This window comes from Ascaphus truei, chromosome 15 (assembly GCF_040206685.1).
Source record: "Ascaphus truei isolate aAscTru1 chromosome 15, aAscTru1.hap1, whole genome shotgun sequence".
NCBI lineage: Eukaryota > Metazoa > Chordata > Amphibia > Anura > Ascaphidae > Ascaphus > Ascaphus truei.
In genome coordinates this window covers 4873290-4899914 of record NC_134497.1, presented here as the reverse complement: position 1 = coordinate 4899914, position 26625 = coordinate 4873290, and the positions used below count along the sequence as shown (strand labels likewise).

Here is a 26625-nt window from a genome sequence, read left to right as displayed (position 1 = left end):
GTCACAGACCGTGGCTGGGCGGGTGAGGATGTGCATCGGGAGTGTCCCAGGCCGTGGCCGAGAGTGTGAGGATGTGCATCGGGGGTGTCCCAGACCGTGGCTGAGAGGGTGAGGATGTGCATCGGGAGTGTCCCAGGCCGTGGCTGGGCGGGTGAGGATGTGCATCGGGAGTGTCCCAGACCGTGGCTGAGAGGGTGAGGATGTGCATGAGGAGTGTCCCAGGCCGTGGCTGGGCGGGTGAGGATGTGCATCGGGAGTGTCCCAGGCCGTGGCTGGGCGGGTGAGGATGTGAATCGGGAGTGTCCCAGACCGTGGCTGGGCGGGTGAGGATGTGCATCGGGCGTGTCCCAGGCCGTGGCTGAGAGGGTGAGGATGTGCATCGGGAGTGTCCCAGGCCGTGGCCGAGAGGGTGAGGATGTGCATGAGGAGTGTCCCAGGCAGTGGCTGGGCGGGTGAGGATGTGCATCGGGAGTGTCCCAGGCCGTGGCCGAGAGGGTGAGGATGTGCATCGGGAGTGTCCCAGGACGTGGCTGGGCGGGTGAGGATGTGCATCGGGGTGGGAAGTGCTGCCTGAGTATTCCTGTTTGGTCGCCACTGCAGAATCATCTCACCATTCTGGCATTAATGGCTATAGAGGCGACAGTGTACCGGCACCAGCGGTATTACCGGGTTCACAACCAGCTCACCACGCCCATCACCGGCAGCATCTTTGACAATATCACCCGGCTGCATCTCGATGACGGAATTCACAGCTGCATCAAATACTTTGTCAACTACTTCTTCTACAAGTTTGGGCTGGAGGTGAGCTGTCTGTATAATCTTTATATAGTGTACTCTGCGCTGTACAAAAGAGGACAATACTGGGAATTATAATACAATCAGTGCAACTAACAAAGACAGACAGTAGGAAAGGAAATCCCTGCCCCGGAGAGCTTACAATCTATGTGGTATGTTGGGAGACTTGCAGAGACAGGAGGTGAGGGAATAAGTGTGGAGATGGAGGATTACTTGTTATTGGGTACAGCACCATTAAGTACACTACGGATACTTAGTTTTACTCATTTGCTCTGCAACTCATTGCTGGACCATCTGACTGTCTTCGTTCTGCATGTGAAGTGGTGAAGCTCTGAGGACCCCGGGAGAAGGGTGGAGGAGGTCTTTAGAAGAGTTCTCTCTCTTCCAGATGTGTTTGGTCATCGCAGTGAATGTCATTGGGCAACGGATGGATTTTTATGCAGCGTTCCATGCCTGCTGGCTGATGTACCTACTCTACCTGCGCAGGCGAAAAACCATTGCCGAGGTGTGGCCAAGGTACTGCTGCTTCCTGGCCAGTATCATGACCTTCCAGTACCTCCTCTGCATTGGCATCCCCCCTGCGTTCTGCACAGGTAAACACTGCAGCACACCGGTTCTTGTTCTGAGCAATTCCATTTGGGACACAGACAGTTGAAGAAACTGCCGAGCATTGTAGAGCGTTGTGTTGCAAACCTCCCAGAAAAAAAGTATTATTATTAATAATATTAATCTGTATTACTTAGTGCTATTTTACTCCGGTTATACATTGGAGGTTTTCATTCAGTCACCTCGGTGGTGGAAATTGGGTTTCTTAGTCGGGAGGGCCTCCAAATGGAAGACAGAAACAGTTCTATTGTTATACAAAAAAACATTAGTTGTCAGTAGAGGAGATATTTGCAATATTCAAGAACATTGGAGGGCATCTTAAAAAAAAACATTTGACAATCTAGAACTCGTTAATTAAAAGATCTGCGACGTGTTCAGAGTAAAGCGCGTTAACTTCTTCCGATGGGGATGTTGCTCCTCTTATCTTTGCAGATTACCCATGGAGAACTTCATCTCTGACATTTCGTTCCAACCTTGTGAAGTGGCTTTATCTCCCTGACTTTGCAAAGAGACCCGATGCAGTATTTCTGATATGTAAGTACATCCACAACACATGTTCTAGGTGCATCAGCATGGTTCCAGAGCACAGTGCCTGACTTTATTGCCCTTCAGTATACTGGGACTGCACAGTAGTCCCAAATCTATGTGCCTGTAACTGTTCTTTTTGTTTAAATGATCACGAGAAAAAGGGTTTTGTTTCCACTTCCCCATTTATTTGCAACAGTTATTCCCTTCTGGGTAGAACACTAACCTCCTTCTTACCTATGACCAGTACTTTATGTTTTATATCTCGGTGAGAGACAAGAACGTCCTATATTGATTATATGCGGGTGAAAGAGAAGCTTAGTGGTAAGAATACGGCCCTTTGAACCCTGTTCGAATCGCAATATCAGCTCCTTGTGACCTTGGGCAAGTCCCTTGATCTCCTACATTACATTGGGCCACATGAGCATTGTCTTGAAATGATTTTGATAACCGCTGCTCCCTCTGTCCCAGACGACTTTATGCTCCTGCTGTCCGCCTCGCTGCAGCGGCAGGTCTTCGAAGACGAGAATTTGGCCAGTGTCAGGAGGCTCGCCGGGGATAACATCGAGATCAGCCGGGGTTTAGATCCAGGGGATCTGAGCCAATACAGCCCCGTGCCGAACTTTATCCATTGCCAGTGAGTAGTGACCGGCATGCTCCAGATTGCACTGCTTTCGTTAAGATATCAACTTGTGCCAACCGAGCCGCCCTTTAAAAGAGCAATCTCTCTGCTTGATTTGCCTTTTTAAGCCACTTGCAGCCTGGCACGTTTTCTTGACTCTAAGCAAAGGTAAGAGAAGTTGGGCGCACTCTGACCCTATTTAAAATCATGTACGTTCTCCTGTTGACACTCCCCAAATATCCGCCCGATGCGCAGAGAGCGACATCGCGGCAGAGAGCGCATGGTTACGTTGAGCCGCGGTGTAACTGACACTGTTGTTTCTCCCTGTGCTTCCGCTCTCAGGTCGTACCTGGACATGGTCAAAGTGGTGGTCTTCAGCTACCACTTCTGGTTCGTGCTGTGCCTCATCTTCATCACGGGGACGACACGCATCAACATCCTGTGCATGGGGTACCTGATTTCCTGTTTCCATTTCATGCTGTTTGGGGGCAGCCTGCTGTTGAAGCCCGTCCGGCGCCTGCTGCGCCTGTGGGATTATCTGATCTCCTACACCGCCTTCGTGATCACCATGAAAAACGTCCTATCGGTATATATGTCCAGTCGGCCAAGCGCATCCGAAGACTGTTGCGTTGTACAAAGTCATGTGCAAAACCCACATACGTAAAGAACTCTTCTGTTCACTAAAAGGTTTCACAACGCGCAACAAATACACAGCTGCTGCAAACTGGTGACAGCTCACTGGTGCCTCTACCAGTGGATAAGGACCATGTTTACTAAACAGTCTTCTGCCATAATGCACCTACAGGTGTTGGGAGACACCTCACTGACCATTACAGTCTCACGGCTGCAAGGTGTCTTCCAGCGCTGGGTGCCCAATGGAAGATCACTGCTTGGTAGACATGGGCCTAAATCTTTCCATATTTCCTGTACTGAGAAAAAATTGGTCATAAATTGCTTTAGTAAATATTTAAAAAAAAGGTTTTTAAAGGCAGCAGTAAACTGAAGTCGCCTCAGGGAGAAATTATACCAATTATAGACAGAAACCCCCCAGTAATACAAATGATTAATGTTTGCATTTATCAAACCAATGAGAAGCTATTTTTAAATGTTATCACCATCTGACTGCGTGATAATCTCGTAACCCTAACATCTTTTGGATCACCAAAAGGATAGAAGAATAAAATTAAAAATAAACCCCGACATTCTGCACTTCACACCCTACTATTATTATTTTCTGGTTTCTACATCTCAACATCAAGAAGTGCTTGTTCAGGATCACAGTTCCAGTGTTGTCTTCTGGAGCCCGGACACTTCCCGAGTGCTCCAGCTGAAGTCCTGGAGATGTGTTTTATGCTGTAATACTTCTTATCGGAGAACAGGAGAGTTCACCATGTATCTTTTGCCACATTGCAATATGTGTAGAATGAGTGGGCATCGCGGGTCTTAATACAATGTTTCTCCTGCAGATCGGAGCGTGTGCCTATCTCGATAAACTAATGAAAGATAACTGCTGGCTGATCCAAACCTTCAGTATGTTCTGCACCATCAAGGGATACGACCTGTGTGAGTTCCAAGCCATGTCACATTCCAGTCATTTGTACTAGATTGTCTTCTAGATCAGTGGTTCCGGACTCCTGTCATCAAGGACCCCAAAAAGTCCAGGTTTTAAGGATATCCCGGCTTGAGCACAGGTGGTTCGGGGCAAAACGATTGAGCCACCTGTGCTGATGTGAGGATAGCTTTAAAACCTGGACTTTTGGGGGTTCTCGAGGACTGGAGTTGGGAACCACTGTTCTAGAGCCCTGTCCTTTCTAGAGCTCTCCTGTTGAGGAATTAGAGATGTGTTTTGGATTGTGATACCTGTGTTTGGCGAACTTGAGAGTCCTCCCTGTGTGTTGTTGTATCTGAACTTTTTTGACTCCTCGTCTCCTCTCTGCTTAGCTGTCCCTTCCGACGTGACGTGTGAGCTGCCCGAAAATGAAGCGGGTATTGTGTGGGACGCAATCTGTTTCACCTTCTTGCTGATCCAGCGCCGGGTGTTCACTAGCTATTACTTCCTCTACGTGGTGGCAGATATGAAGGCCTCTAAGATTCTTGCTTCCAGGTAACGCGCATCTTCTAGAATGCCACCGCTGGGTGGCGCCCAGGTACCACAGAGGGACATATCATCCACGCTTTCAAAAGTCAACATATTGGCTCCTATTCATTCTGCTGTGAAGCAGCTCCCCCGTGGTGGACAAGACCTCAGCTCCATTTCAATGAAAGGGGCAACAATCTTCTCCAGCACAAGGAAGCGGCTTCACATCATAACTAAATCCCAATTAATTGCATCTTACTTACAACTTATTATTAATAAGCAGAAAAACGTTGTATGGTTTCTCAAGTCCTTCTTCCCGATTCCTGTCTTTCCTCTGAAGCCCACACCGCTTTAACAAAGGTTGGGAGGGAAAGGCAGCGCAGGATATTCTATGAGTGGTCAAATGTCCAGGGTTTTCCAGAATGACCGTTGCAGAACCAGCGGCAGCATCCTCGTCATTGCCGTAATCAAAGACCTCTTCATCGCTCACATGCTCAGGTCAATGTTTCCTCCAGCACACGACATTCCCAAACATGGCAAGAAGTGATGGGACCCTGAAGAAGATCCCTAGCGTGCGGGTCGAAACATTGACCTTTTGTGACAATACAAGGGGGGTTCTGGCACGTCCCAAAGCAGTTTTATCACCCGCTGTTTAGGTTTATGATATGCGTACTATGTCTTATTTGTTGCCCTTGATAACTGGGTTACCAAGTAGAACACAAGCTTTGAAGGTCACTGGCCGCTCTTGCTCGCGGGAGAATGTTATTATTGCTGTATGTTACCGTGACGTGCCACTTTGTGTCAAAAACCCACAGAGGAGCTGAGCTGTTTGAGGAGAAGATAAAAAAAGTAGTGGCCGTGCGTCTGGAAGACGAAAAGAAGAGTGCGCTGGCCATGAAGAAGCAGTAAGTGGACGTTCCCCATATTCCCACTTATTCTCTATGGCAAAGGGTGGCCAACTTCAGTCTTCAAGGGCCACCAACAGGCCAGGCATTAGGAATATGCATGCGTCCGCACAGGTGGCTCAATCAGTGGCTCAGTCTTCGACTGGTGGCTCAAGCAGTGGCTCTTCGACTGAGCCACTGATTGAGCCACGTGTGCTGAAGCAGGGATATCCCTAGTACATGACCAGTTGGTGGCCCTTGAGGACTGGAGTTGGCCACTGCTGCTGCACGGGGTGTTTTGATGCACTGCTGCATTTTTGAGCTCACCGCTGCATCAAATGCAAGGAACAGTTTCCGACCTCGGATGTTTCCGGCATTTCAGATCTGCCAGATTTTTGTGGGCCAAGGAAAAAGCAGCCACAAGACTTTGATGTACAGTATAGCCCCCTAAAGAGCCCTATGTAATGTTATCACCGTAGATCTTTATGTAGTTAATATTGTGCAAACTACTTCTAAGGCCATTAAAGAATGTCCCAGACATTTAATGGGTTTTCTGTCGGGTAACACGAAGACCCAAAGGGACCGGGTCATGGCTGAGTCAGAAGTAACAGCAGGAAAGGGATAGAGACGTCCGATGCTTTACATGAACCGGCAGCAGTGATAACGCTGAAATACAGCGTTGGTTTGGTGGTGCCGAGGGAGGGCAGATCCATGCCACGTATATTTCGATAACACGGTGAGGAGACCTATTCTGTCTGCTTGGTGTTTGACAGGATGGACCAGATCAAATCTAAACAGAAGCCGTCGGAAAATGTGAAAGGAAGTAAGGAGAGTGGAGAGGACACCTCGGAGACCTCACCGAAGGACAAAGGTGACCACGCAGATCTCGGGTGGAGGGTCACAAAGGGTGGAAGATGGTGATCGACTTAGAAATATAGAATTTGATGGCAGATAAGATCCACTTAAGTTGTCTGCCCATGTTCTTCTCTGTTGAAAACCTCTGACCCAATTCGATTCTTGGTTTTCGCAATATTTAGGATAACCTGATGTCTCTCCCAAGCATTTTCTATTTCTCTTACTATATTAGCCTCCAACACTTCTCCTTAGTCCTCCAACCTTCCGTCTTCAGAGCATGAAATCTTGCTTTAGCCCTCGTCTTCCTCTGAAATACAGATGTTGCCATCAGATCCCATGTCAGCAAGAACATCTCAGCAGAGCGGACATCCCCCTTCCCGCCCCCGCAGGAAGCCACATCTACTGTCCCCGGAGCCGATGCGTTTTGCTTTTCTCCAGGCGGCTCCAGAGACAGTTAGACTGGCTACATCTGTGTGCTGCCCTCCCGCATTTTGTCGAAACCCGTTATATTATTATTATCGTTTCTTTGTAAAGCGCCACCATATTCCACAGCGCTGTACAATTTTTGAACATGCCCATCCTATCCCCCCTCCCTTCTCTCTTCCAAGCTTCTCCTTGTAGCCTTTCCTGATGGGTCTTATGATGTAGTCCTACACACCATTTTTGTAGCCCTTCTTTGCACAATCACTAATGTAGGTGCTTCTGGAGATATGGGGACTCACTCAACAAAGTGCAGTCGTGGCGATACGGCAATACCACACGGAAACGCCGATTCCAGTCAATAGGAGTTTCCGTACGATAAAACCAAATTGGCATGATCGTACTTTATTAAATAATCTGTGGTCTCCGGAACTTAACCCAGGTTGGAGAAAAGAGGTGACAATACTCGGAGATTCCAATAGCACCGTGTCCATGCCTGATAGGTTTGGAGAGTTATGGTCAGCGGTCACACCCATCTGGCACGTCAGTGTTTGATCTTTCGAGAATTCTTTATTTTTTCCTGGATAAAAGGAGTTTCTTCTAGTTTTCTAGATATGGGGTACTCAGGCCCAGTCCTCAAGACCCCCCCCACCCTCCCCCAACAGGTCAGTTTTTTTTAGGATGTCCCTGCTTCAGCACAGCTGGCTTAATCAGTGGCTCAGTCTTTGACCTGTGCTGAAGTAGGGATATCCTGAACACCTGACTTGTTGGTGGCCCTTGAGGACTGCAGTTGACGCCCCCCGGTCTAATGTGTTGCGAGTAGCGTACAATCTGAACCCATGGCCGCATGCTAGTCAGCCATCTAGGATACCAATGGTCCACCTTTTACGTCCTCAGTCTTTGGATTGTAGTCTCTGTGTACGTAGTAAGTTTGTCTCTTTCTTTCCTGGTGGATTCTAGATGACGGGGACAAGAAGGAGAAAGATGGGAAGAAGAAGTGGTGGCAGCCATTTGTCAGCCACACTACGAGTAAGTACCCGGGTATTAAGTGCTGGTGGCCACTATGTGCTTTGTGTGATGCGAGGAGTAACATTGTTTAACCCATTTGTTGCCAAAGAGTCCAGCAACGCGTTGAAGGGGTTAAGGAGCTGTCCTCCGAAGCGGGTCAAGCATCTTCAAGACCATTACCAGCTCCTTCTAGTTTTTTAGGCACAGAAATGTAGACCATATGCTGTCCATGACAGGAATACATTGACACTATATACATCATTTAAATGCCAAGTACTGTCATTGTTAGAGCTGCGGGTGGCAGGGTTACCTTTTTGCTGTCGTGCTTTTTTTTGTACCTATTGTATTATATGTCCCTGTATTCTAATGTCTACTTTGTGAAGCTGCGTTTATTGTTGACGCTATATACATAGCTACACAATGTATCCAGCCGGACACGTTGCAGGTTTGTATGGTACAGTGTGTGTGTGTGTGTGTGTGTGTGTGTGTGTGTGTGTGTGTGTGTGTGTGTGTGTGTGTGTGTGTGTGTGTGTGTGTGTGTGTGTGTGTGTGTGTGTGTGAAGATCTCTGTGGGCTTTTCAGTGATACGGAGTGGGAGCTACAACCTCTTCGATACAGACAGTGAAGATGAAGAAGAAGAGACTCACGAAGAGAAGAGAGAGGAAGAGGCCCCGAAGAAGAAGACCGCATTCCAGGTACTGAAATCATTCTGCTGTTGACATTGGCCAATAGTCCGGGTAGGGTGGGGAGATGATTGTGTTTGTAGAGGTGGCGGTCGTTCCCCTGGAATGCTGAAGACGGGCAGGTGTGCGGGTTCCATATCCGAACTTCATAAACTCAGCCTCAGATATTTTTTGGAAGTAACTTTGATAAACTTTTGAGTTCACTCACGTTACGGCAAAACCAAAACACAAACATTTTTTGGAACCATTACCAAAACACCAGTGTAAGTTCACACCTGTATTGAATACATTGCTGCCAACCTCCCCAATTGGGGGGACGGCCAGTGTGGGGCCTCTTACACTCCCCGGGGCTCTACCTGGGGGGTGGAAGCGGCGTTGGCGCTGGAGGGTGCCCGTGCGGTGGTTCCTGACATGGAGGTTGAGCCCGGCTTCCGTGATCGCTGCCTGGATGGCCTCCCTCCATCGCTGCCGCCCCATTAACAGGTGGGGTCCTGGGGCAGAACGAGGGGCCCCGCCAAGTGCGGGGCCCGGTGCAGTCTCACCAATAGCGCCACCATCATGCCGTCCCGGCAGCAGTCTGGCTGCTTGTGCTCATGAAGAATCCTTGCCAGTATCTGCATCAAGTGAGAGGAGATCCACCACACATTGCAGACTTCTCCCACGGTGAAGGAGGCACACTGGTTTCTTAATATTCTTTACTCATGGGCTTATATTGGGATATAATGGGATATAATGGGATATACAACCCTTTAGTAGAATTTCAGAGTTATCGCAGTACAAAATGGTTGCAATAGGTTTTAGCTGTATGGGACAAGGATGAGAAAGTTAGGGTAAGACCATGCTGCTCTCTTGGGGTTCTCCCCTACCCATAAAAAGGAGGAGAACGCCTTTGAGTAGGGAGCTAATACTTAAGCCCCAAGTGCACTCAATTGCAAGACAGACAGCTCACTGGACCCCTCTTTTTTTCTGCAGCTGGCATATGAAGCTTGGTCCACAAACTCCAAGTCTGCCCTGAAACTCCGAAAGAACGACGAGATCGCCATGAGAGAGCAGATACGCAAAGAGATGCAAAAGCAACAGCCGGAAGGTATCTGTGCTCGGGTTCTGGGCGGTCTACAGTGGTCTACTTATGCGATTCTTCTCTGCAGTCAGCACGGGTTATGGGCACAAGCAGATTTAGCAAATATTTATGGATCCACCAATTTTTTTAGGCAGACACACCCTATACACACACATACACACACACACATATACACACATATACACACACACACACACACCCTATACACACACATACACCCTATACACACACATACACACACACATATACACACACACCCTATACACACACATACACCCTATACACACACACACACACACACACACCCTATACCCACACCTACACACACACACCCTATACACAGACACTCTTACGCATGCATACATTTACACATACCTATACACACACACACACACAGTCATACACTTACACACACCCTATACACACACTCATACACCCTATACACCCACACTCATACTTACACACAGTTCTTATCTACATAAATATATTGAAATATTTCTTCACTATTTATATGTATACAAACACACACGCGTTCACACTTATTAAATATATATTGAACTAGAGAGATTTTTGACTACTTATTGCATTAACAAAACCGTTCTGCGGAAGACCGGGATATATCCGAGTGTACGACGCATTAGGACGCGTAACGTTAAATCTGTGCTGCGCGCGCGGCTCATGTAATCCTGCGCCAGGCCCAAGCAGAGAGATGTATTTGGGCAATGCCCCCGAGATTGGGCGAGAGAGGAATCGGGCACGTGTCTTCTCTTTTCTGGTAGTAGTCGTGTAAACGCGAGCCCAGAAATGTGCCCTGAGAATCACACCTCAGAGGTGGCTTCTTGTGCGTACGTCAGGGCCGTGGTAAGAATATTTGGGGTCCTGGGTTACGTGTTTATTGGGGACCCCACCCACAAAGGCTAAATTTACGTTTCCGAGAAATCAATTAAAATAGCCATTCCATAAAAAAAATTGTAGAAACTTTATCTTTGAATTAAAAATGTTTATGAAAATGTTAGGCTAGATAACATTAAAAGCAGTATACTGTTGTAATCGCACCAAAAAAACTTAAAGTAACGTTTACTGCGTTCTGTTAGAACTAAGAATGTAACATGACATTTTGGGCCATAGTATTTGTGGGTGACCTTGGAAAGTTGGGGGCCCTTGGAAGGTCAGGGGCCCTTGGAAGGTCAGGGGCCCTTGGAAGTTTGGGGGCCCCTGGAAGGTTGGGGACCCTTGGAAGGTTGGGGGTCCTTGAAAGGTTGGGGGTCCTCGGAAGGTTGGGGACCCGTAGAAGGTTGGGGACCGTTGGAAGGTTGGGGGTCCTTGGAAGGTTGGGGGTCCTTGGAAGGTTGGGGACCCTTGGAAGGTTGGGGGTCCTCGGAAGGTTGGGGACCCGTAGAAGGTTGGGGACCCGTAGAAGGTTGGGGACCCTTAGAAGGTTGGAGTCCCTTGGAAGGTTGGGGGCCCTTGGAAGGTTGCGGGTCCTTGGAAGTTTGGAGTCCCTTGGAAGGTTGGGGGCCCTCAGAAGGTTGGGGACCCATAGAAGGTTGGGGACCCTTGGAAGGTTGGAGTCCCTTGGAAGGTTGGGGGCCCTTGGAAGGTTGGGGGTCCTTGGAAGGTTGGGGACCCTTGGAAGGTTGCGGTCCCTTGGAAGGTTGGAGTCCCTTGGAAGGTTGGGGGTCCTTGGAAGGTTGGGGACCCTTGGAAGGTTGCGGTCCCTTGGAAGATCGGGGGCCCTTGGAAGGTCTGGGGTCCTTGGAAGGTTGGGTCCTTGGAAGGTCAGGGGGCCCTGGGTCACATGCCTTAAGATGGCACTGGACTAACAAGATAGTCAAAAAGCGCTCTTGAAAGGCCTCATTTATCACCCCGTTTATTCTCTTCTAAACTTTAAGGGATACAAGAAGACCTATCAGAAGAGCAAAGCGAGACTGAAAGCAAAGAAGACAATGCGGATGGACCAGGTGGGCCATTCAAATGGGGTCTTCCAACCACCTCTCCTCAAGCCTCTGTATTGTTGTAACTCACACTCACTCTGTTTCCTACAGAGAATACCATCCAGAGACTCATCAACATTGTCACGTTCTCCTGGGTCTTCCTCCAAACCCTGACGGACGACACCACAGAGGCGCTGAATGCCTTCTGCAAGGACAGCCTCGATATAGCAACCGTTCTGAGGATGGAGAGGTGTATGTTGAGGAGGAACCTTGACAAGGTACTGCCAAATTCACACGCACCCCTTCCCTCCCACCGAGATTTGAAATGTATGAAACTCCTTATATGTCAGTGAGGTTATTCAGTCTGTGTCCAGAGCAACAAAAAAAACCCGTTCTGCCATAATTACGTACAAATGTCCTCAAACAGACAAGTTAATTCTGCTGTCCTATGAAGTGCAGCCAAGGATATTTTGGGGGCAAACATGTAGAAATTGATCTCCAGCACCTTTTCCTTACAGATATGGGACCCCTCTTTATTTCCCTAGACTGATTAAGACATTACTATTAGTCTTTATTCACGTCCCCAGGCATGGGGACACCTCACACACTCACTTCCCCAGGCACGGGGACACCTCACACACTCACGTCCCCAGGCACGGGGACACCTCACACACTCACATCCCCAGGCACGGGGACACATCACACACTCACATCCCCAGGCACCGGGACACATCACACACTCACATCCCCAGGCACAGGGACACATCACACACACTCACATTCCCAGGCACGGGGACACATCACACACACTCACATCCCCAGGCACAGGGACACATCCCACACTCACATCCCCAGGCACGGGGACACATCACACACACTCACATCCCCGGGCACTGGGACACATCCCACACTCACATCCCCAGGCACGGGGACACATCACACACACTCACATCCCCAGGCACAGGGACACATCCCACACTCACATCCCCAGGCACGGGGACACATCACACACACTCACATCCCCGGGCACTGGGACACATCACACACTCACATCCCCAGGCACGGGGACACCTCACACACTCACATCCCCAGGCACGGGGACACATCACACACTCACATCCCCAGGCACGGGGACCCATCCCACACACTCACATCCCCAGGCACGGGGACACATCCCACACACTCACATCCCCAGGCACTGGGACACATCACACACACTCACATCCCCAGGCACAGGGACCCATCCCACACTCACATCCCCAGACACGGGGACACATCACACACTCACATCCCCAGGCACTGGGACACATCCCACACACTCACATACCCAGGCACGGGGGCCCATCCCACACTCACATCCCCAGGCACAGGGACACATCACACACACTCACATCCCCAGGCACAGGGACACATCACACACACTCACATCCCCAGGCACAGGGACACATCACACACTCACATCCCCAGGCACAGGGACACATCACACACACTCACATCCCCAGGCACAGGGACACATCACACACACTCACATCCCCAGGCACAGGGACACATCACACACACTCACATCCCCAGGCACAGGGACACATCCCACACTCACATCCCCAGGCACTGGGACACATCACACACACACTCACATCCCCAGGCACGGGGACCCCACACACACTCACATTCCCAGGCACAGGGACACATCCCACACACTCACATCCCCAGGCACGGGGGCCCATCCCACACTCACATCCCCAGGCACAGGGACACATCACACACACTCACATCCCCAGGCACAGGGACACATCCCATACACTCACATCCCCAGGCACAGGGACACATCCCACACTCACATCCCCAGGCACTGGGACACATCACACACACACTCACATCCCCAGGCACGGGGACACATCACACACACACTCACGTCCCCAGGCACAGGGACCCCACACACACTCACGTCCCCAGGCACAGGGACACATCACACACTCACGTCCCCAGGCACAGGGACACATCACACACTCACATCCCCAGGCACAGGGACACATCCCACTCACTCACATCCCCAGGCACAGGGACACATCCCACACACTCACATCCCCGGGCACTGGGACACATCCCACACTCACATCCCCAGGCACAGGGACACATCCCACACTCACATCCCCAGGCACAGGGACACATCCCACACTCACATCCCCAGGCACAGGGACACATCCCACACACTCACATCCCCGGGCACTGGGACACATCCCACACTCACATCCCCAGGCACAGGGACACATCCCACACTCACATCCCCAGGCACGGGGACACATCCCACACTCACATCCCCAGGCACAGGGACACATCCCACACACTCACATCCCCAGGCACAGGGACACATCCCACACTCACATCCCCAGGCACAGGGACACATCCCACACACTCACATCCCCAGGCACGGGGACACATCCCACACACTCACATCCCCAGGCACAGGGACACATCACACACACTCACATCCCCAGGCACAGGGACCCCACACACACTCACATCCCCAGGCACAGGGACACATCCCACTCACTCACATCCCCAGGCACTGGGACACATCACACACTCACATCCCCAGGCACAGGGACACATCCCACTCACTCACATCCCCAGGCACAGGGACACATCACACACTCACATCCCCAGGCACAGGGACACATCCCACACACTCACATCCCCAGGCACAGGGACACATCCCACACACTCACATCCCCAGGCACAGGGACACATCCCACACACTCACATCCCCAGGCACAGGGACACATCCCACACACTCACATCCCCAGGCACAGGGACACATCCCACACTCACATCCCCAGGCACAGGGACACATCCCACACACTCACATCCCCAGGCACGGGGACACATCCCACACACTCACATCCCCAGGCACAGGGACACATCCCACTCACTCACATCCCCAGGCACTGGGACACATCACACACTCACATCCCCAGGCACAGGGACACATCCCACTCACTCACATCCCCAGGCACAGGGACACATCACACACTCACATCCCCAGGCACAGGGACACATCCCACACACTCACATCCCCAGGCACAGGGACACATCCCACTCACTCACATCCCCAGGCACAGGGACACATCCCACACACTCACATCCCCAGGCACAGGGACACATCCCACTCACTCACATCCCCAGGCACAGGGACACATCCCACACACTCACATCCCCAGGCACTGGGACACATCCCACTCACTCACATCCCCAGGCACAGGGACACATCCCACACACTCACATCCCCAGGCACTGGGACCCATCACACACACTCACATCCCCAGGCACGGGGACACATCCCACTCACTCACATCCCCAGGCACAGGGACACATCCCACACACTCACATCCCCAGGCACAGGGACACATCCCACACTCACATCCCCAGGCACAGGGACCCCACACACACTCACGTCCCCAGGAACAGGGACACATTACACACTCACATCCCCAGGCACAGGGACACATCCCACTCACTCACATCCCCAGGCACAGGGACACATCCCACACACTCACATCCCCAGGCACAGGGACACATCCCACTCACATCCCCAGGCACAAGGACACATCCCACACTCACATCCCCAGGCACAGGGACACATCCCACACTCACATCCCCTGGCACAGGGACACATCCCACACACTCACATCCCCAGGCACAGGGACACATCCCACTCACATCCCCAGGCACAGGGACACATCCCACACACTCACATCCCCAGGCATTGGGACACATCACACACACTCACATCCCCAGGCACAGGGACACATCCCACTCACATCCCCAGGCACTGGGACACATCCCACACACTCACATCCCCAGGCACAGGGACACATCCCACACACTCACATCCCCGGGCACTGGGACACATCACACGCACTCACATCCCCAGGCACAGGGACACATCCCACACACTCACATCCCCAGGCACAGGGACACATCCCACTCACATCCCCAGGCACTGGTACCCATCACACACACTCACATCCCCAGGCACGGGGACACATCACACACTCACATCCCCGGGCACTGGGACACATCACACACACTCACATCCCCAGGCACAGGGACACATCCCACACACTCACATCCCCAGGCACAGGGACACATCCCACTCACATCCCCAGGCACTGGTACCCATCACACGCACTCACATCCCCAGGCACAGGGACACATCCCACACACTCACATCCCCAGGCACTGGGACACATCACACACACTCACATCCCCAGGCACAGGGACACATCCCACACACTCACATCCCCAGGCACAGGGACACATCACACACACTCACATCCCCAGGCACGGGGACACATCCCACACACTCACATCCCCGGGCACAGGGACCCCACACACACTCACATCCCCAGGCACAGGGACCCCACACACACTCACATCCCCAGGCACAGGGACACATCCCACTCACTCACATCCCCAGGCACAGGGACACATCCCACTCACATCCCCAGGCACAAGGACACATCCCACACTCACATCCCCAGGCACAGGGACACATCCCACACTCACATCCCCTGGCACAGGGACACATCCCACACACTCACATCCCCAGGCACAGGGACACATCCCACACACTCACATCCCCAGGCACAGGGACACATCCCACTCACTCACATCCCCAGGCACGGGGACACATCACACACTCACATCCCCAGGCACGGGGACACATCCCACACACTCACATCCCCAGGCACGGGGACACATCACACACTCACATCCCCAGGCACAGGGACACATCCCACTCACTCACATCCCCAGGCACAGGGACACATCCCACACACTCACATCCCCAGGCACAGGGACACATCCCACACACTCACATCCCCAGGCACAGGGACACATCACACACTCACATCCCCAGGCACAGGGACACATCACACACACTCACATCCCCAGGCACGGGGACACATCCCACACACTCACATCCCCAGGCACAGGGACACATCACACACTCACATCCCCAGGCACAGGGACCCATCCCACTCACTCACATCCCCAGGCACAGGGACACATCACACACACTCACATCCCCAGGCACTGGGACACATCACACACTCACATCCCCTGGCACAGGGACCCCACACACTCATGTCCCCAGGCACAGGGACACATCACACACTCACATCCCCAGGCACAGGGACACATCACACACACTCACATCCCCAGGCACTGGGACACATCACACACACTCACGTCCCCAGGCACTGGGACACATCACACACTCACATCCCCAGGCACAGGGACACATCCCACACTCACATCCCCAGGCACAGGGACACATCCCACACTCACATCCCCAGGCACAGGGACACATCCCACACTCACATCCCCAGGCACGGGGACACATCCCACACACTCACATCCCCAGGCACGGGGACACATCACACACTCACATCCCCTGGCACTGGGACCCATCCCACACACTCACATCCCCAGGCACTGGGACACATCACACACTCACATCCCCTGGCACTGGGACCCATCCCACACACTCACATCCCCAGGCACTGGGACACATCACACACTCACATCCCCTGGCACAGGGACCCCACACACTCATGTCCCCAGGCACAGGGACACATCACACACTCACATCCCCAGGCACAGGGACACATCACACACACTCACATCCCCAGGCACAGGGACACATCCCACACACTCACATCCCCAGGCATTGGGACACATCACACACACTCACATCCCCAGGCACTGGGACACATCACACACACTCACATCCCCAGGCACTGGGACCCATCCCACACACTCACATCCCCAGGCACTGGGACACATCACACACTCACATCCCCTGGCACAGGGACCCCACACACTCATGTCCCCAGGCACAGGGACACATCACACACTCACATCCCCAGGCACAGGGACACATCACACACTCACATCCCCAGGCACAGGGACACATCCCACACACTCACATCCCCAGGCATTGGGACACATCACACACACTCACATCCCCAGGCACAGGGACACATCCCACTCACTCACATCCCCAGGCACAGGGACACATCACACACTCACATCCCCAGGCACGGGGACCCATCCCACACACCCACATCCCCAGGCACGGGGGCCCATCCCACACTCACATCCCCAGGCACAGGGACACATCCCACTCACTCACATCCCCAGGCACAGGGACACATCACACACTCACATCCCCAGGCACGGGGACCCATCCCACACACTCTACATACTCGTAATTACTCATGAACACGGCGCTCCCCACGGCGCTCCCCACGGCGCTCCCCACGCCGCTTCCCACGGCGCTCCCCACGGCGCTCCCCACGCCGCCCACTCTTAACACTCGTAGGGAGGTATATTTACCTGGTTGCATTTCGTGCACACCTTGGTGTGTACCTTAGCGGTCCTCTCCGTGTCCGCTCCCAATTGGGATGGTCCGGCTCGCGTGCTGATCTTGGCGTCCGCCGCCCTCGGGACAGGCTCCGCCAGCCTATTAGTCTCGGTATCTCCTTCTTCCCCGCGCTCAGCCCGGGATTCCCAAACGCTTCTCCCCTCCTGATACCCAATGACATGAACCTTTCTTTGGGTTCTCAGTCATTGGCTCAAGAGCCTGTCCATCAATCTCAGGCGTTCTTTCCAGGGGGGGTTACAGATACATAAGTAAAGAGCAGGGGGGCTTGCTGCTTTAACATTGTGTGGGCTCATATCTGACTTGAGATATCAGTCCTGGTGTATTATGTATGTTCTAAGCAGAGAGCGTTTTGCGTGTGCTTGCAGGGAAAGGAGGCCTCGCAGGAGAGCATCAACGAGTATTACAGAGCCAAGCAGCTGTCACGGACGCAGACTTTAACCAGCGAGGGGTATGAGGAGCCTGCGGAGTCTGCGGGGGAGGAGATGGCCCAGTGCAAGAGGCTAGAGATCTGGAAGGTTCACAGCAAGGAGTCCCAGCAGTCTCAGGACAGCCTCCTGTCCAGGTGAGCCTCCGGTCCAGGTGAGCCTCCGGTCCAGGTGAGCCTCCGGTCCAGGTGAGCCTCCGGTCCAGGTGAGCCTCATGTCCAGGTGAGCCTCCGGTCCAGGTGAGCCTCCGGTCCAGGTGAGCCTCCTGTCCAGGTGAGCCTCCGGTCCAGGTGAGCCTCCTGTCCAGGTGAGCCTCCGGTCCAGGTGAGCCTCCGGTCCAGGTGAGCCTCCTGTCCAGGTGAGCCTCCTGTCCAGGTGAGCTGTACTTATGAATGTTGGTGCCACCTAACTACAGGAAGACTCCTCAGTCACATAGTGACAGCCGGGTGTTCTGTTACTGTGACCGTGGCATATTAGTGGCACCCAACCTCGGGCTGCTCCATGCTGGACTTTCTGCCCTGTGATAACCTGGGGTGTTGTAGTTGTGCATCTCACATACGACGCTGCTACAGCGGACGCTGTAGTAGGCAGCGGGGGCAAGGCCTTAGAATTGAGAGCAGGACTCGCGTCGAGCGATTAGGCACGCCCCCCGGCGGTTCAGCCAATGAGGGCGAACCTGCCAGGTGACGTCATGGCCGCGCCCCCGTCACTCCTCCGCCACGCCCCCCCAGGCAGAGAGAGACAGGCAGAGAGAGACAGACTGAGAGAGACAGACTGAGAGAGAGACAGACTGAGCGAGACAGGCAGAGAGAGACAGGCAGAGAGAGACAGGCAGAGAGAGAAAGACTGAGAGAGACAGACTGAGAGAGAGAGACAGGCAGAGAGAGACAGACTGAGCGAGACAGACTGAGCGAGCGAGAGAGACAGAGCCCTGTTGAGAAGCACTGTGCTCATCTGCATGCCATTTCCCAGAATCCCCGGCTGCAGTGGAAGCATTGCATGCTAAGAGATAATGGGGAAGGGCAGGGTTGCAGACCAGTCTGAGACATGAATGCGCTCACAAGGAGAGAGAGGGGAGATAGAGAGAGGGGGGACAGAGAGGAGAGAGAGAGAGAGGGGGGGGGGACAGAGAGGAGAGAGAGAGAGAGAGAGAGAGAGAGAGAGAGAGAGAGAGAGAGAGAGAGAGAGAGAGGAGAGGGGGGAGAGGGGGAAGAGGGGGGAGAGGGGGGAGAGGGGGGAGGCGAGAGAGGAGAAAGAGAGAGGGGGGAATATGATTTGAAACTTTCAAATACATAAAGAGTTTCAGAAAGCACAGGAGGGAAACGCGTTTCAGAGAGAGGAGCGTTAGAACAAGAGGCCGCGCTCTGACGCTGCAGGAGGTAGGCGGCGGGAGAAGGCTCTTCTTCATGGAAAAGGGGGTAGATTCGTGGAGCAGTCTCCCAGCAGAGGGGGGGCCGGGGCTTATACAGTAAGGGAGGTCACGCATTGGGGGGGCCGCGTGCTTCTTACCTGCCGTCACGTTCTGCGTTTCTATGGATTGACAGCTGTGCCACGGAAGATATGGTCCTGTCTTATGAAGAACCTGAGCCTCCTGCAGAAAGCCCGAGACCCCCGAGACCCCCGAGGCCCCAGCGCATGCAAGCGTTTGACTGCACGTCTGCGGAGAGTTTGAATTTCAGGTACTTTCCTGAGTGTGGTGTAACCTGGCATTATCACGTAACTCCTGGATATAACACCGCACAAACACACACAGAGGGCTAGTACGGAGCTGGCATTTCAATTCAACAGGCATCTCCTACTTCAAAGGCTAGCATGTTAAAGCAGCAGTCCAAGCTGCGGTTTATAATTTTTGTATTATTATTTTTCCCTTTAATATTTGCATCAATACAATCCGCACAATGATAAGTAATTAGCTAAGTTGCTGATCGATCCGTTCTCCTGTGATCGATCGTCAAAGATTCGACTCGGGGGTTCACTAAATGGCTGTCAGTGCAGCAGAAGAGGACCAAAGATGCAAAGTTCTGTGGGGAAGATCATGTGACCAGGCAGTCACTAGATACAATTGGTGCACTGCTGGAGAGAGGACAGGGCTCAAAAAGGGGTGTGCAAGAGTCTGTTTCAGAAGAGGAGGGGGATGTGATTTTGTAAATGGTTGCTATAGAAACAAAAAATGCTTGTTACATTATAATGCATTAAAAATGTAATTCAGAGTTGTTTAGAAAAAAAATGCTACAAGTATTTTCTCATAGCACAGAACTGATTTATTAATAAATCCCATGTAGGATATTGCTCAGTCTGCAGCTTTAAAGGAGCAATCCAATGGCCTTTTGTTTTTACCCTGGATTCAAGCAGGGGGTCTCCAGAGCTGAACCCCATTAATTGCAGCTCCGGGGACCCCCTGCGTCCCGAGATACAGAGCTCCGTAGGGGGTGCCGGTGTCTTGTGGAGTTTAAAGCCCCCAGCCATGCGGGCCAATAGGAAGCCGGGCAGGATGGCGTCACAACTTCCTATTGGCCAGCAGGACGCGGGAGCTTTGAAAAGCCGTCATTTATTCCTCAGGATCAATAAGTAGGTATAGATATAGGATAAAGTATCTGCCGTCTAAATCTAGCACAGGTTTAACTTGATGGACGTACGTCTTTTTTCAACCTCATCTACTATGTAACTATGTTACTATGTTACTATGCTACTAAATAACTATGTAACTATGCTACTATATAACTATGTTACTTTGCAACTATGCTACTATATAACTATGTAACTATGTTACTATGTTACTATGCAACTAAATAACTATGTAACTATGCTACTATATAACTATGTTACTATGCAACTAAATAACTATGTAACTATGCTACTATATAACTATGTTACTTTGCAACTATGTAACTATGCTACTATATAACTATGTTACTATGTTACTAGGCAACTAAATAACTATGTAACTATGCTACTATATAACTATGTTACTATGCAACTAAATAACTATGTAACTATGCTACTATATAACTATGTTACTATGCTACTATGTAACGATGTAACGATGTAACTATGTAACTATGTAACTATGTAACGATGTAACGATGTAACGATGTAACGATGTATCGTGCTCACAAGTGGTGTTTGTGTGCTGTGCACAGTACAGTGGGAGGCTGTGGGCACTTTATTTTACTCACCCTAACGAGTTTGTGCTCTTTAATGAGCCCATTGCTAATGAGACCGTATCCCTGCACCTGCCCTCCTGCAGTGAGCCGGGTGATGAGGAGGAGGAAGCCGGCTATGAAGGGGACGGCGAAACGACGGACATCCCACCTTCCTACAGCACCGTGATTGCCGTGGGGAACCGGGAGCTCTCGGAATCGGAGGACGTCTCCCGGCGGCTGGAGGAGTTCTGCAGGCCGCTGGAAGAGGTCCCCGTCTTGCTAACTGCCAGTGAGCTCCTACTCAACAGGTAGGGGGGATGTGATATCAGGGGGGTACTCTGGGGGCGAAGAAGGAAGAGAGGGAGGGGGGAGACCATGGGAGACAATGTTTCAATCTTATGTGGGGACTCCATCAGGATTTATTTATTTAGACCACGGGTGGCCAACTCCCGACAGCAAGGGCCACCAACAAGTCAGGTTTTAAGAATATCCCTGCTTCAGCACAGGTGGCTCAATCAGTGGCGCAGTTGACTGAGCCACTGATTGAGCCACCTGTGCTGAAGCAGGGATATCCCTACCTGGCCTGTTGGTGGCTCTTGAGGACTGAAGTTGACCACCCCTGATGTGGACGATGGTCCTGAGCTTTGAGCTAAATCATCCACGGATTCCGGCATTAATGAAATAATATATTTGTTTCTGTGCCCCTGAAGTCTTCGGTACACAGCCCGTGGTCCCGATGCTCGGGGTCCGGTAATGGGGTAGCAGTATATATGCGCTGCGTCTCTTTACAGGAATCCATCATTTCTATACAAAGGGTCATATTCATTTCTCTGGAAAATATGGGTAAATAGGAACATAGAAATGAATGGTAAAAAAGGATGACCTAACCCAGCAAGTGCCTATTTGTGTTTTTTTTTTAACCCCTTCTCTGCCATAGCTCTGTAGACTCTATTTGATCGTAGAGTTTTATTTAATGTTTACACATACAAAGTGTTATTATTTTATTGTATATCCCCCTTTACTACCGCGTCTGCTGGAGAGCTGTGCTATGTATGTACTACCCTCCCGCTGACTTGCAGCGCACCTTCTCCCAGGGTGCACAAACTCCCAGATATCCCAAAACAGTCTCTGCTCGTCTTCTCCTTAATCCCTCTCCTGGCTTCCCATCAAGTTTCAGATCACCTACAAAGTTGTCCTCCTTACCTTCGATGCTCTCCCCTCACCTGCTCCTCCCTAAATATCAGCTCCGATCTCTCGTTATGCCTCTGCGCTCTGCCCATACCTGTCTCCTCTCCATCCCTTTCACACACACACACTCTCTCTCTCTCATGCGCTCTGCCCATACCTGTCTCCTCTCCATCCCTTTCACACACACTCTCTCTCTCATGCGCTCTGCCCATACCTGTCTCCTCTCTATCCCTTTCACACACACACTCTCTCTCTCTCTCATGCGCTCTGCCCATACCTGTCTCCTCTCCATCCCTTTCACACACACACTCTCTCTCTCATGCGCTCTGCCAATACCTGTCTCCTCTCCATCCCTTTCGCACACACACACTCTCTCTCTCTCTCTCTCTCTCATGCGCTCTGCCCATACCTGTCTCCTCTCCATCCCTTTCACACACACACACACTCTCTCTCTCTCATGCGCTCTGTCCATACCTGTCTCCTCTCCATCCCTTTCACACACACACACACACTCTCTCTCTCTCTCTCATGCGCTCTGCCCATACCTGTCTCCTCTCCATTACTTTCACACACACACTCTCTCTCTCATGCGCTCTGCCCATACCTGTCTCCTCTCCATCCCTTTCACACACACACACACTCTCTCTCTCTCATGCGCTCTGCCCCTTACCTGTGGGACACCCTCACACTCAGTATACTCCAAGCACCCTCTCTCCTGACCTTTAAGACAAACCCTAAAACCTCTCCCCTTAAAAGAAGCACCCCAACAGCCTGCACTCATGGCTACTGTCCCACACCCACAGTCACTGCTACCAACCATTCTAGCCAAGCACTGCCATCTACGGCACTTATTCCCTCACCTGCTGTCTCTGTAAGTCTCCCATCATACCACTTAGATTGTAAACTCTCTGGGGCAGGGATTTCCTGCCCTATTGCCTGACCTTGTTTGTTGCACTTATTACACTATAATTCCCTGTACTGTATTGTCTCTTGTAAAGCGCAGAGTACACTGTGGGCTCTATATAAAGCTAAAACAGAGCTCCTCATACTTCGTCCCAAACCTGGCCCTACTACCTCCTTCCACATTACTGTTGGAACTACGATCATTCACCCAGTAGCCCAAGCACGCTGCCTAGGGGTCACACTCGACTCCTCTCTCACATTTGCCCCTCACATTCAGAACATTTCTAAAACCTGTCGCTTTTTCCTCCACAATATAACAAAGATACGCCCTTTCCTCTGTTACTCAACTGCTAAAACTCTGACTCAGGCCCTCATTCTCTCCCGTCTTGATTACTGTAACCTCCTGCTGTCCGGCCTTCCTGCCTCTCACCTGTCTCCCCTACAATCTATCCTAAACGCTGCTGCCAGAATCACTCTACTCTTTCCTAGATCTGTCTCAGCGTCTCCCCTGCTGAAATCCCTCTCCTGGCTTCCGATCAAATCCCGCATCTCACACTCCATTCTTCTCCTCACTTTTAAAGCTTTACACTCTTCTGCCCCTCCTTACATCTCAGCCCTAATTTCTCGTTATGCACCATCCAGACTCTTGCGTTCTTCTCAAGGATGTCTTCTTTCTACCCCCTTTGTATCTAAAGCCCTCTCCCGCCTTAAACCTTTTTCACTGACTGCCCCTCACCTCTGGAATGCCCTTCCCCTCAGTACCCGACTAGCACCCTCTCTATCCACCTTTAAGACCCACCTTAAGACACACTTGCTTAAAGAAGCATACGAATAGCACTGTGGCTATTCTGAACACATGGCACATAATGCTTGGCCCCCTGCAGACGCACTTACCAGAACTCCCTCCTACTGTCTCTGTACGTTCTCCCTACCTACCAATTAGACTGTAAGCTCCTCGGGGCAGGGACTCCTCTTCCTTAATGTTACTTTTATGTCTGAAGCACTTATTCCCATGATCTGTTATTTATATTATCTGTTATTTATTTGATTACCACGTGTATTACTACTGTGACGCGCTATGTACATTAATGGCGCTATATAAATAAAGACATACAATACAATACAATACAATATGTGTGCATTTCTCTGTGTTCCCTTCTCTCCTCCGTCTCAGAATGTACCAGGATGAGGAGCTGGATCAGTCGGAGAAGTTCTACCAGAGCCTCCCGCGCCCCCTGCGTCTCGGCTTCGCCTTGTACAACACCGTGGTGTCCAAGTCAGAGATGCTGTGCTACTTTGTAATCATTCTCAACCAGATGGTTTCGGCCTCCATCCTCTCCCTGATTCTGCCCATCTTAATCTTCCTCTGGGCCATGCTGTCGGTTCCGAGGCCCACTAAGCGCTTCTGGATGACTGCGATCATTTATACGGAGGTTGGTGGTGGGCTGGTTATAGGGCCATATTGACTAAGTAATGCTAAGCCACGAGACACCTTCTGGGCTTCTAACTCTTTCACTTGGATAGGGTGTAAGTGGCCATAGTTCCCAAGCTGTGCGGGTAGGCGTCTTAAAGAATAGCACAGCTTGGTAAATAGGGGCCATAGGCCGTTCCCCGGCTCGTTGCTTCTTTGCATTAACTAATTCATGATTTTATTGGACAAAATGTGCCTGTTTTGGGGAAAGCACTTCATTTCAGACATTTTACTGTGACATTCTCTCTTTTCTGACCTTGTCTCGCTCTGCTCTCTCTGGTTCTCTCTGGTTCTGTTCTCCCTCTCCTCTGTTATCGTTTTTGTCTTCCAGACTCTTCCCCTGTTCTGGTTTCTGCCTCTCTCTCTCTCTGGTCTCCTTTCTCTCTCTCTGCTCTCCTTTCTCTCTCTCTCTCTCTCTGCTCTCCTTTCTCTCTCTCTCTCTCTGCTCTCCTTTCTCTCTCTCTCTGCTCTCCTTTCTCTCTCTCTCTCCTTTCACTCTCTCTCTCTCTCTGCTCTCCTTTCTCTCTCTCTCTCTCTCTCTCTCTCTCTCTCTCTCTCTCTCTCTCTCTCTCTCTCTCTCTCTCTCTCTCTCTCTCTCTCTCTCTCTGCTCTCCTTTCTCTCACTCTCTCTCTGCTCTCCTTTCTCTCACTCTTTCTCTCTCTCTCTGCTCTCCTCTCTCTCTGCTCTCCTCTTTCTCTCTCTCTCTCTCTCTCTCTCTCTCTCTCTCTCTCTCTCTCTCTCTCTCTCTGCTCTCCTTTCTCTCACTCTCTCTCTGCTCTCCTTTCTCTCACTCTTTCTCTCTCTCTCTGCTCTCCTCTCTCTCTGCTCTCCTCTTTCTCACTCTCTCTCTCTCTCTCTCTCTCTCTCTCTCTGCTCTCCTCTCTCTCTCTCTCTGCTCTCCTCTCTCTCTCTCTCTCTCTCTCTCTCTCTCTCTCTCTCCTCTCCTCTCCTCTCCTCTCCTCTCCTCTCCTTTATCTCTCTCTCTCTGGTCTCCTTTATCTCTCGTTCTCTCCGTCCTTCCTAGATCACTGTCGTCATCAAGTATTCCTTCCAGTTTGGCTTCTTCCCGTGGACTTCCACCATCTACCGCAGTATGAATGCCGATAAACCTTTCCAGCTCCCCAATATAATCGGCATTGAGAAGAAGGATGGATATGTTCACTTCGACCTCATCCAGCTGCTCGCTCTGTTCTTGCACAGGTCCATCCTGAAAGTAAGTCAATTCGGTTTATTCATGTTCCTTCTTTACAAGGGACCGGTTTGGAAAGCGGGCAGGATTATATAGGAATACACTGTTAAAAAAAACCAGCGATGTAATCAAATAAATATTCTATTTAGTGCCACGGGCTGTGGGACGACAAAGAGGTCTGTTTGCCCGAGTCCAAGAAGAAGAAAAAGAACAGAAAGCAAAAGAAAGGAGGGAGCAGAGGAGAGGAGGACAGTGACTCCGGGCTGGCACCGTGGAACCTCTTCAAACACCAGAATCATTCACAGAACGTCTTCCGAAAACGCGGGGCTGCCCACAAGCCAATGGCAAAAGGTACAAGCCAATTGAA

At 51.4% G+C, this 26625-nt stretch overlaps 1 protein-coding gene across 1 annotated transcript in view; it reads left to right on the top strand.

The window, feature by feature from the left end:
* LOC142466950 (piezo-type mechanosensitive ion channel component 2-like) overlaps positions 1–26625 on the top strand; it is a 94540-nt gene that overhangs the window by 53772 nt on the left and 14143 nt on the right. The window contains exons 19-38 of the mRNA XM_075572604.1: positions 601–801; positions 1184–1388; positions 1834–1935; positions 2398–2563; positions 2891–3134; positions 4015–4111; positions 4490–4652; positions 5441–5530; positions 6283–6380; positions 7745–7813; positions 8375–8487; positions 9448–9562; positions 11449–11517; positions 11602–11768; positions 18304–18500; positions 19908–20042; positions 21611–21814; positions 24772–25030; positions 26094–26282; positions 26408–26609. Of these exons, the coding sequence (XP_075428719.1) occupies positions 601–801; positions 1184–1388; positions 1834–1935; positions 2398–2563; positions 2891–3134; positions 4015–4111; positions 4490–4652; positions 5441–5530; positions 6283–6380; positions 7745–7813; positions 8375–8487; positions 9448–9562; positions 11449–11517; positions 11602–11768; positions 18304–18500; positions 19908–20042; positions 21611–21814; positions 24772–25030; positions 26094–26282; positions 26408–26609 (3085 nt within the window). The remainder of the gene's footprint in view (positions 1–600; positions 802–1183; positions 1389–1833; positions 1936–2397; positions 2564–2890; positions 3135–4014; positions 4112–4489; positions 4653–5440; positions 5531–6282; positions 6381–7744; positions 7814–8374; positions 8488–9447; positions 9563–11448; positions 11518–11601; positions 11769–18303; positions 18501–19907; positions 20043–21610; positions 21815–24771; positions 25031–26093; positions 26283–26407; positions 26610–26625) is intronic.